The following is a 12,723-nucleotide window of genomic DNA, read 5'->3' as shown; positions in this document are numbered from 1 at the left end:
ACATGTCAGACAAAAGTCAATATTTGGTCAATGGTGAGAAACTTTTTTATTAATTCACATACTAAATATCAATTTTTGAACACATGTAAAGTGTATTATCATTTTAATGTTAACTGCTGTCCATGTAGAGTGACCTAGATTAAATATAAAAAAATTTAACAAAAAACATGAATATACAAATATTTAAAGAGTAAAATATTTTAAAAAATATATAAATAAACTGGAAACAGCTATCAACCTCTTGTTTAAACGCTCTTAGCATTAAAATGCATCCCATCTTCATTGTAGCTTCCATGTTGTTTCCACTTTACGATCTCAAAGCACATGAACACAACAAAGTCGGAAGAAAGACTTCCCAACTCTGAAACTCCAACCTTCTGACATCACATGAACGCAGCATTCATTTAGTTATAATAACTTCCTGGATAAGTGGTCTTATGACAAGCTCCATTCACCCAAGATTTTCTGGTTTAGCTAGAAGTCAGCTTTTATAACAAAGCTGGTTTTGTAAGAACTAACTGATCATATGCAGTTTCAGCAGATCAGGAGCAGAGTGTTGTGTGATAAGATAATATTAAAGGCTTCATCCTCAGGAGGAAGTTCAGTTCAATGTAAAAACAGACCTCTCTGAGTAGATTTAGTAGAAACATAATGTGTAATTATATTATTATATACTCCATATTCCAGTGAGCCATAGAGAGTGAAAGAAATTAATTGTTTGTGTCCTATCATAAGGAGCCAGTTGTTCTAATAAATAAACATGAGCTGTAAACAACATTATAGCAGCCAAGGTTAGAGGATTTTATTGGCGGTGAGCCACAGAGGGTCTAAAAACATAAATAAAAATTCATATCACTGCCAGTCATCGGGGAACAGTGGGCTTTCTTTTTATTCAAAACAACTTTGTGTCGTCTCATCGTGTCTATAAAAAGATTTTCTATTCAGAAAGTGGCCTCGTGTTTCTCATGGCCACACAGACGGAATACAAATGTAACAGACTTTACTGAATCAGTCAGCAGTCCCATGAAAGAGTTTTGGAGCTAAATGATTATGCAACAGGACATTTTATTCACTTTTTTTTTTAAATGATGAGTCATAATGAATTACATTACCCTGTCACGAGCTGTTTATGTATTATAGCCATTTTTTGTCTGGAGGTGGGTTGTTTCAACCCCTGATGCCAGTAACAAAAACGCTAATGCAGTTTTTGAAGGGAAAATGGCAAAAATGTCTTTTTTTTCCTCAGTCTTCTTTGATAGTAAACTGAATCTTTTAGGGTTTTGGACTGTTGGCTGAATAAAACTGGAGACTTAAAGACATTAAAGGCATTTTGGACAGTATGAGAGCTTTAGGGTTGAGAACAGAAGTTACAATTAATCAATCAACATTATTTGTCCATTACACAGTAAATATCTTAATAAGGACACATTTTACACACGTATATACAGTCATTCACTTACTATTGAGTCCAAGCAAAGCCACTTGTGCTACGTGTTACATGGAAATGTCAGAGACCCTCTCAGCCAGCATGCCCCCTCAGCTCTAGATTACATCACTGGACAAGTGATTAATCAGAGGCTGTTAGACCCATCAAGCTGTTGACATTTTATTTTATTTTTATAATAACTCCATTGGGAAAAAAACACAAAAAATGTCTCTATATCAGTGTGTTGTAGGAGGGCTTCATGCATCTAGATTTAGTATTATTTTTTAATATTGCATAATATAGTTAATATGCATTTTCTTTCTCAGAGTCCAAGGTAGGAATGGGACAGTATAGGATTTTACCACAGATTGTGTTGTGGCCAGTTTTGTGGATTAATCTGTGCTTAAAGAACTTTTAACATTGCTATCATTATTAGTGAAACTTGACTCAGACTGATGACTGTGCACTGTCATTATTTAATCAGCCTTTAAAAATCTTCTATAGGTTGTTTCCAAGTGAATTTCCATCACAGAGATAATCTGGAATATATTGTCCCAGCACCCACAGAGACTGCTGCTGGGAAACCAGCTATAAAAGAGACTCCACAAAAACAGGCTGTAAACATACCAACCTTAAAAGATTTAAAATATAGAACGATATGACACCTTTTCAAATAATTGAGAACCTGTCTTTTCGACATTGTTTATTTATCACGAAACAGCATATATTGTGTCCTATCCTATCCTGAAATAAATGTTAAATTGCAAGAAATTTGTAGATTTAAAAAATTATTTTTTAAATATCTAATAATATGATAATAATAATGATAGTAATACTGTATTTTTTCTTTTTTTTCAAACACTTTCCCCAGGTAATTTCCTTGTTTTTTTTAACGTTCTTTTTCTTTTATTATTATTATTATTATTATTTTTAGTTTTAGTTTTTTTGGTGCCCCCAGTAAAAAAATAAAAATTCTTGTTTTGATACTGTTGTTTCACACACATTTTACAAGTATTAAGGTTTGATATCCAGCTGTATCCTTGCCTTTATTTGTTCTTTTTTCAATATGCAAGCATTTTTATTGTCTGTGTGGTGGACCTGCAGAAAATACTGACTTCAGAGTTTTACTACTTTCCTTTTTAGTAGCCTGAACCCAGCGTGCTCTGGAGCAGGTTAGCTGTGTAGTGCAGTTTCCATGGAGATGTTTAAAGTGGACCAGAGTCTCACTGATGAAGAGTGCTTCTTGGATTTTGTTTGTGCCACACACTTATATGGTTGCAGGAAATTGAAAGGATGCTCAGATTTCTCTCTATATGTCTGTGCAGGACTCTGCAGCCGGGTGAGAAACCAGAAGCTCAGTGCATGAGTCAATGCAACTGCTTCACCTCCTCCATCAGCCCCGTGTGCGGCTCCAACGGCGTCACTTACCTGTCCGCCTGCTTGGCTGGCTGCACTGGATCAGGCAGCGCTCGCACCGCGTCCAGCATCGCTCAGGTCTTTATCCCAAGTCATGTGACAGCGATCAGTGACACTTATCTTCTGATTGCTCCTCAGAAAAAAACACTAAATCAATTACAAATGATGCAAACTCTTATTTTGACCTGCGTGAAAAGTGAAAATATATATATATATTTAAATAGCCCCAGTGTTTCACAGTCCTGTCGTCAGCTGGGCAGTCAAGTGGTGCTGTGGTTGTTACCAGATCAGATGCCGACTACAGATTAGCATCTTTTATATTCAAATCACATGCAGAGAGAATTTCTCTCAGCTCAGCAGCACCAAAATATCACGATTACTGTTGTGGCAGTAGTTTTAGTTTTTTGTTAAAGTGTAGATATAAAGTACAGGGTTGATAACAGGCTTTCCTCCAAATGTGAAAATAGCATGCACCAGCTATAACACATTTTCCCTGTCATTCAAAATACTTTTTATTCTTCGAACAGTTCTTGGTTGAAGCTGGTGGTCTTCTTGTCTTCACAGAACCTGACGGGATGCGCTTGTGTTTCCTCTGAGAGTGAATCCGCCACAGCCGTTCCGGGGAAGTGTCCGATGCCGGGCTGCCAGGAGGCTTTCCTCATATTCCTGTGTGTGATCTGTGCCTGCAGCCTAGTGGGCGCCATGGCCCAAACGCCCTCTGTTATAATCCTGATCAGGTGGGTTTGTGCTTATAAACGTGTGTGTGTGTGTGTGTGTGTGTGTGTGTGTGTGTGTGTGTGTGTGTGTGTGTGTGTGTGTGTGTGTGCAGTGTTTGTGAAGAGGATGTGAGTGCTTCCACCTGAACAGAATCTATAAGGAAAACAACACATGGTAATTTATTCTGTCTGCTTCTCTTAAAGGACCGTGAGCCCTGAGCTGAAGTCGTACGCACTCGGAGTGTTGTTTCTTTTGCTCCGACTCCTCGGTAAGAACTTTCACAGGATGACACATTCATTTCAGACACTGTCTCTATATTCGCTCCAGCAGCATTTGCCACAGTGCCTGTTGAATGTGTGGAGGTTTACCAGAGCTCACTGGAACACGTTTCGATCATCTCGTCACTCAATACAGGCCTCCATCGACCTGAGGTGCTTTGTTGGTTTTCTTTATTTCGACAAAGAGACAAATCAGATCAGCTGCACAGTTTTAGAGATGATGACTCTGGAAAAACAAATGCACATTCAGGAGGTGGGAGAGTAATGGAATTAAGAAAGTCTAAATTGAGTTATGTAGAAGCACACAGGTCATAAAAGACACATTGGGCCTCATGCAGCAACATTCTCTTAAATTTCTCTCATTTTTTTTCTCTTAATTTTCTGGTAAGAGAAAATATAAGAGAAGTCAACTCCAGATGCACCAATTGTTCTTAACCACCCAAATCTGCTCTGACCAGGTATGCTCAATGATGAATCCCACTGATCATAAGTCACCTGTCAGCAAAGCTAGATGTCTGAGACTGCAGACATGACATCCAAACAGGTTGTAAGAAGAACTTCTGCAGGCGTGAAATATATGTATAGGCCTGCTGTTGAATAAACGTAAACAAAGTACATGTAATTTCAGGAAAATGTATTGAAGTAATTAAAGTAAAAGTACACACTCAAAAACTAAATTCAATAAATCAAAATAATTAAAAGAAAAAGCAGCAAGTCCTCATACATACAGTGCACATGAGAAGTTGGAACCATGAAATCTTATTTGCATGAAAAATGACTTAGAAGATGAAAGAAATAGTTGCCAATTAATTTTTTAATTAATCGACTAATTGTTTCAGATGTATTTGTATATATTCATATTTTTGGTTTGCAGGCAAAAATTTTAATTTATAAAGTTATCTAATATATCAATACTAGTGGAGTTAAAATTTGTAAAAAAAAATATTTCCCTCTGAAGTGTAGTGGAGTAGAAGAAGACAGTGTTATGAGTGTTATGAATACATAAGAAACGTAAAGGTTCCTCAGACTTGTGCTTAGGTGCAGTACTTGAGTAAATGTACTTAGTCAAATTACATCTCTGGACAGCAGAGGAACGCAACTCTCAGCATCACCTAAACATCCTCAGAATGTTGCAGTTAAAACGTTCGTCAGCATTTAACCTTTTAGGGACATAATTTGAAATGGTAAACATCCTTAAAACACCCTTGGAACATTAGATTAAAATGTTTTTTTTAAAACATTAGTACAACTTGTAGGTAGCGTTATCCAGTGCTGTGGGAACATTTCCTGCTGGTTGGGTATGAGTTGTGGGCTCTAGGACGCGTGTTTGCGAGGTTTGGTTGGCGGCCTTTACAACACTACTCCTATATGAATGTTTTCAACATTGAACAAGTCCACTTAATGATGAAATACTGAGATCAACATAAAGTAGATCTCATTTTTTCTTTTTAGTGGAATATCACTCAGTGATTGCTTCTCTCTGACAGGATTCATCCCCCCTCCTCTGATCTTCGGTGCTGGGATCGACTCGACTTGCCTTTTCTGGAGTTCGGACTGCGGCGACAGGGGTGCTTGCCTACTGTACGACAACGTAAAGTACCGGCACCTGTACGTGAGCCTCGCCATCATCCTCAAGGGTGTGGCCTTCCTCCTCTACACCACCACGTGGTATTGCTTACGCAGGAACTACAAGAAATACATCAAAAGCCACGAGGGCCACCTGACGCCGACCGAGTTTTACCCCTCGCTTACAGACGGCCCCAAACTAGTGGACAGGACACAGTTTATATACAACCTAGAGGACCATGAGTTTTGCGAAAACATGGAGTCAGTTTTATAGTTTGTTACACAAAAAAAGACAATGTGGACATTTAAAGGAATATTTTATTCCTCTTTTTCTCCAAAGGATAAAATAAAATTGTTTTTTTTTTTGATAAAGGCAATCTATCTAAATGGCCCGTTCAGGTCACACGCCACTCCACGTCGTCGGTAAACTTTCAAGGGTCCATTTTAGTCGTTTACGTATCAGCGAGGTGTCGTCCAGTGTTGCCGGTGAATTCCTGTCTTGACTCGGTGGTAGAAGACAAACTCCAGTACTGTCTGGCCTCAGTCATAGTTGATTTTTAGCGAGTGGACATGATGCTATTATACAACTAGAGTTGCCATATTGTTTTAGGTCTGTCATGATTTCAGTGATCTGTGTGAAAAATGACAGTTTCCTTTCAGTCAGTGCACTGTGTGTTCTGTCTGTCACTCTCTCATAAAGGAGATTTTATGATTATATGAAAAGTTTGGTTGGTTCTTCAGTTATTCATATTTAAAAGTTGCCAAGTGTTTACAGACTAATAGTTCATCAGTTAAATGCATTTTCTAATGCAGGAAAGAGAAACACCCAGACTGGGTTGATATAGTGGCCTACTAGATGTTTGAATTGTCCGAAAAATCAAGTGGTATAACTTAAAACAAGGTAGTGTTTTCATGTCATCATGCACTGTTGAGTTTCTCGTTCTCTTGCTGGATCACAGGCACTTGTTTTTGATACTGTTTAGACTAGACCATGAGGTCTCGTCTCATACTGTAGGTGCAAACGTGCAATTCATATGATGCATCCATGTTTGACTAGTTTTGTGTCAGACTGCAGGTTTTTGTTTCTCATTCTAGCAGTTTGTTTAATTTCCATGTTTGGTTTTCTGCAGAGTTTATTCAGCCTAATGCGTCTTAATAAGGGATTATTCAAATGAGAATGTTAATTATATCTTCTTTTGACTTTTGCACCTAGGGGGAGAGCAAACAAAGAAAAAAATATCTCTATCTCTTTTAAGTAAAAGAGAAGAGGAGTAATATATTTGTTACATTATTAGGCCCAGAATGTTTTATTAGATTGTATTTGAAAAGACGGAGTAAATTATATATTATCTAAGTGTCTGAGATGTGTGTGTGTCACAGAAGATTTGGGACAATTCATAGCGATAGAGCTAATATGCTGCAATATTGAAGCAAACCAAATCAACTAGGCCTGTTTATTTCTGGAATAAAAGTTACAGAAACGTTCCAAGAGTTTGTGTGTGTCAAGGTCAAACTAAGTGAGCAACAACACTGAATTTATTCCTGGAAGTGTATTTGAAGAACTCTTTAACTCGGCACATACTGTACGGCCTGTTAGTCTACTGATCTCTCTGCATTTACAGTTTTGACATTGTCCCTTTTCTTACACTTTTTGTATGGCAACATATTGTTTATTTTACTCTGGAAATAAATTATTTTTCAGAAAATGAATTGAAATGCGAGTGCTTTTGCATTCTTTCAAATGGATTTTTTTTTTAATTTTTGAGAAGAGAAGACTTGTTTTCACAGTATGGAGCTTGCACAGATGTCACTCTCAGGCTCTTACACTCAGCTAACTATAGGCGTTGCTCTAAAGGCTAGTACAGAGAATTTTCAAATCTTAACCGATTGTTAAAAGGTGGGAGACCACAGACATAATGACAATAACGATTTTTAACGTTTACGTTAACGTGATCGTCAGAACACACACACTAGAAGACTCGGCCAGATCTAGAGAAAAACAAATATGGAGGAGGATCGCTGTTGTCAGCTTGCTGCACTTGCATGCGTCTTGTTTTGCAGCGAAAAACCAAAACATAGAAGAGTTATGGATCAAGTCATGGCTGAGAATATGGATTGAGCGTGGATTATACATTTTGCAGCGTCAGAGTGAGGCTCTGGAGACAGAGGTCCTTTTGTTGCCCACCATGTTTTTGAGCTGTACATGTACACAATATCGTTTGTTGACGCTTCCCGGTCTCCTCGCTCATATTGGCTATTACGGGTTTCCGCTCAGTATTCCGACAGAGCCGATAATCGTAAATATCAAACATGTTTGAGATTGGAGAGGCTCTGACACAGTCGGTTACATTAAGATTATTTAGATAGAACCCCTCACACTTAACCATTATTTAGATAGATAATCGGTTCTGACCAGCCCCTAATTGGGAACGCCCCCTCCCCCCTTTCTTTCTTTGTGCTATCACTGGTTTTTTGGCCATTTTACACATAGACTATAACTTATTTATTTTATATAAATGGCAACAATAATAACACTTCTGTCCTAATCCTGGGTTTTTTAGATACTCTTTTATCGTATGTTTTAGGGTTTCCTGTTTTCGTTTTTCCTTGTTTCATGTATCATCATGGTCAGTCTGTTTCCTTATTTATTTTGTAGGCTACCTCTTGTCATGTCTTGTGTTTCTTTATATCTTTGTGTGTTTCTCGCCTGCTTTCTGTCACAGCTGTCCTGCATCAGCCTCGTTAGTCCCTCTCTGCTGCTCAGTTGAGCTGCGTGCAGTTCTAGTGTGACAACTTCTTGAAAAACTGAACATAACTTTTGTGCATTTTTTTTCTGCTGGAATGGTCAGACCTCTGTGTTGGATTCTGTTATTGGGGCAGCAGAAACACTTGTATGTAATATGACATCAATTCGGCAAGTAGTACACCAACATTTCCTCCAACTGTTCTGAGTTGAGGGGGTGTTCACATGAAATTTCCCATTGGGGGATTTTTTTTTTTTTTTTCAATAATTCCGACCCCACATGAATGCAACCAGATTCTGACACAATCTCATGGCTCTCAAATCAATTTTTGAAACCATTCTCCTCTCTGCTGCTGCTGGTTGTCATTTCAGGATGAACAGTGCCCAGTCCCGCTCCACATCCCATCATCCTCATCTTCACCTCCACTCCCAGTATCTAGACTCCATCAGGGGAATATTCCTCAACTAACCATGGCCCCTCTACCCCCTAAATATACATCACCCCTAAATATACATCACATTGGAGTCTAATCACGACAAAACGTTCCACTATCCATGCTTATCCTGCACTATGTATAAATTATTGTTCATTCTAAATGAAGTCTCTCTGGATTGGAATGGTTTTGTCTTGTAAAAAAAAAATGTAAAGAGAAACATAAAATCCAATAAGGAACATGGACGTCGCAGAAAAAACAAATAGAAGGTGATTTAAGGACAGCAAACTATAAATGGGATATAAATCAAGTCAGGTGTTATACATAAAATTTAGGAAACATTTTATGATGAACCCTCTGCCTTATGTACTGTACATATTGTGCAGAATTACATTATTTTCTATCAGATAAGTGTTGAAGCACCATAAAGAGCGTGAAATTCAGTCAGTGCCTGCTCACGGCTCATCGTATATTCTCAATATTTCACTAAGTGCTCATTCAGTAAGATGTGAAGTATTGAGCCCAAAAATTAATGGACCACACCAGTACAAAGACTTCTCATATTTTGATTCATGCAGCAGATTTACAGCTTCCAGCTCAGCTATTATCTTTTATCATTCAGTCACGATTCATAAAGGGAGCCATTGAGAATTTAAGAGGCTGTAAAATATGATGCTGGATGTTAAATCATTTGCTCTACTTTTTCTAAATAAAATCAGGTCAATATGTGAGCAGTTTGCAACAAGAACGACAAAGATTCCTGTCATTCACCCGTCCATCCACTCTGGTTTCTGATGCCATTCACGTCGCAGTCTTTTATCATCTTTAAAAAGGCTGCAGAATGTTCATCTGCTCATATATATTCATGTTTATTCATGTGACTCAGATTCTCTAACAGCAAACGCTGCTAAAGGAAGAGCGACAAAAGATAAAACAGGCCAAGGCAAGTTTATTTGTGCTGCACTATTCAGCAACAATTCAAAGTGCTTTATATAAGATATAAAAACACATTTAGACAAGATATAAACACACACACACACAAAGTGTGAAAATAAGAGTGACCTAGAATGGAAAAAATGAAAACAGTAGAATAATTGTTACAGTGCAGCCACAGTGAAGTACAAATTATGAATAAATAACCGAATTATTGATTTAAGACAACAGAGTTGGAGCAGATCTCAAGTTTTCTGGGAGTTTGTTCAAGATATGTGTTGCCTGAAACTTAATGTTGTTTCTCCGTGTTTGAGGGAGACATCTGAGAGAAGCAGCAGATCAGAAATCGTGCACACTGCTGGCCCCCCTAGCACCACTGAACTCATTAACATTGCAGCAAGCTTTGTTTACATCTCACAATGTCATGAGCACAAGCTTCTAATCCATGAGTAGATGCCCACATCCTTCTGCGCAGTGGTACCAATACGTTCTCACTCCGAACTCGTCACAAAGTGCCGCGGCGTCTAGCACCATCTAGTTCCATTATACTGAAGAATAGGCAGACATCTCTAAGGGTGATATCTCCATCACTCTGCAACACACACCAAAACTATATTGATATATAAACAGCGCTGTATGAACTTACTCAAAAATTACTTTTATTAGAAATTTTTAAAAAAACACAGAAAATGTCCAGAAAATTATTTTACAAATATAATATATAACACAATACAATATATGAATTAACTAGCTTTTAGTAATTTTCTCATTACTTTTTTTCAAATTCTTTCAGCGTTTTTTTTTTTTTTTTTTTACCATATCTTGTTAAGTTGCTAGCTACTTTTTCCCCCATGTTTTTCAAAGAAATAAAACCTATTTGCTCAGGTTTCAAAGAGTTAAGGGGATGGAAAGTTGTTCTAATATGGAAATTTCTCAACTAACTGTATGCCGCCAAAGTGTTTTGGAGGTTTCATATTCCACCAACTGTGGGGCAATATCTCCATAATGACATTAATACATTAGCACTCTTCAAAATATACAGCAAAAAACATACAAAGTGGCCAATAAATAACCAAATATTGTCTCATTTTCAAGAGGGATGACCCCTTCCAGGTAAAAATAAAATCCATAACCAGAGGACTGAAAAAATAATCCTTTTTACATTTTTCAGCCTGCACATTACCATGAATGGAAAACAACATTAATGTACATGAAGTAAGAGATGACATTTCTTAGTTGCCGACGACTTAATTCCCAAAACATTTCAAAAGGTTACGCTCCATGTCTAAACAAAGAACCTGTCACACCTGCACACAGCCAATTAGAGTCTGACCTGCGTCTGACAGAGCCGCAGAGGGTCAGAGGGGTTCGGATGAGTGCGCGTGTGTAGTTATGTTGCTTTTACAAAGTGTGCAGTGAATTTGAAGACTGATCAGACAAGCTTGAGCTTGAAATGTTTAAAATGAATCATAAATAATAGCTTGGTACCAAATCTAAAGCCCATCTGCAGCTCTGAGCCAAAACTGAGCTTTTATTTTTCATGCCAAACATTCTTCAAGGCACCTTTTCTTTGTCATCTTCAAACATGATTAAAAACAACAAAACACAGTCTGCTGGACAGGAAATGAATCATAAAATGTCATTAAATCAAATGTCTCTCTGGCATTAAATAAGTAATGGATACCGTATAAACAATAAAAACTAAATCACAACTTTATTCAAATTTTAATGTTTGGCTCGTGTACTGGAGCAGCCACAGAGTGAAAACGACATGTCTGTGCACTCGTGCATGCAAATATGACATGCTTTTTAAAAAAATGTGTATTTCTGTGTGTTCCCGTGCTGTCAGGTGGATGTAACATCTAATAATAGCACAATGACACTCTTCAACCAGACAAAAAAGCTGATGTATGACAACAGCTACAGTATCAGCAGCATCTGCCTCAGTTAACAATAGTCTGTGATACATGCCTCGCTCCGGATGCTTGTCACATCAAAGACACACAAAATGCAACTGCGAGACTCCCAGAAAGTGTCCTTGTTGAAAGTCAAAACACACTCACAAAAAAAAAAAAAAAAAGGCAAGCAGGCTCTAAATAGAAGCTGCTGCAGGTGAGAGTTTTCTCCTTTAATCAAGAGGCATCAATTAGCCTAATGGGTGCTTTAGTAAGATGAACTGTTGCACAACAACTCTGGCAGAAAGAAAGAAAGCAGTAAATCCTCTGTAGAGCTTTGACTTCTGTCTTTCTGCTGAGAGATATACTGTACATGTATCAGTGGATATGAATCATTGTGGTGTGAATGAGTGCCTGCTGAGATTTAGATTTTCATGCCCGGATGCAGATTCTTCAATAACAACATCACAAACAGGAGAGTCAAATCACTTAAATGCAAAATATATGAATCAGAATTAGATATCAGATATTATATCCAGGGTGAACATGAGTCTTGTCATTATGCATGCTGTCAAGGCTCCAGCTGCACTTTTCAATTTATGTAAATTAGCTCTTCATCCGTGTCTATGAAATGCAATTGTGTAGATAATAAATGCATGAAATTTGAAAACAGCCAGAACTAATACTCAACATTTGCTTAGCTAATTAATGCTTAATTGCTATTAAACACAGGCTACGCATGCGGTCAGTGATCATGTATGAATTGGTTATAGATATTATTAAACTATGATGCAGTAGAGCTGAAAACGTGAATGTATTTAGGAAGCTATGAACAGGGTTACTGCAGCTTACCACAAGGTAGATAAGACTTTTTAAATTCCACTTGGAATTAAGTATAAGACCATGTTTCTAATAACCAAACGTGAAGAAGAATAGTTGTATTTGAAAAAATTGTGACTGTAACATAAAACATGACTTTTTTCAATCCTGTGAAAAAAGTTAAATTATCTACATCAAATGTTGGGGAAAATAAATTTTAAAAAGTTTTTAGAGTGGAACACATGGAAGACAATGAACATATTATTATATAAAGAAAATACATTTATTAAATTATTACTTTGTAATTATTAATTATAATATGTTCATTGTCTTCCATGTGTTCCACTACAATAATTCTTCTTATTATTATTATTATCAATAATAATTGTTGATTATACTGAGATTGTACAGTGCAACACAAGAAAAAAAAACAGTTCATAAAATCCTACTTCCTATGTCTGGGTATTTTTAGGTAAAGTGAATTGATTTAATCCCA

At 37.2% G+C, this 12,723-nt stretch overlaps 1 protein-coding gene across 1 annotated transcript in view; it reads left to right on the top strand.

Annotated features, from left to right (window-relative positions):
• slco3a1a (solute carrier organic anion transporter family member 3A1a) overlaps positions 1 to 7,113 on the top strand; it is a 49,935-nt gene extending 42,822 nt beyond the window's left edge. The window contains exons 7-10 of the mRNA XM_042496342.1: positions 2,752 to 2,920; positions 3,407 to 3,579; positions 3,763 to 3,827; positions 5,325 to 7,113. Coding sequence (XP_042352276.1) covers positions 2,752 to 2,920; positions 3,407 to 3,579; positions 3,763 to 3,827; positions 5,325 to 5,677 — 760 coding nt within the window. The 3' untranslated portion in view covers positions 5,678 to 7,113. The remainder of the gene's footprint in view (positions 1 to 2,751; positions 2,921 to 3,406; positions 3,580 to 3,762; positions 3,828 to 5,324) is intronic.
• Positions 7,114 to 12,723: the final 5,610 nt, after the last annotated feature.

This window comes from Plectropomus leopardus, chromosome 11 (assembly GCF_008729295.1).
Source record: "Plectropomus leopardus isolate mb chromosome 11, YSFRI_Pleo_2.0, whole genome shotgun sequence".
Lineage (NCBI taxonomy): Eukaryota > Metazoa > Chordata > Actinopteri > Perciformes > Serranidae > Plectropomus > Plectropomus leopardus.
This window is presented reverse-complemented; position numbering and strand designations above follow the sequence as displayed.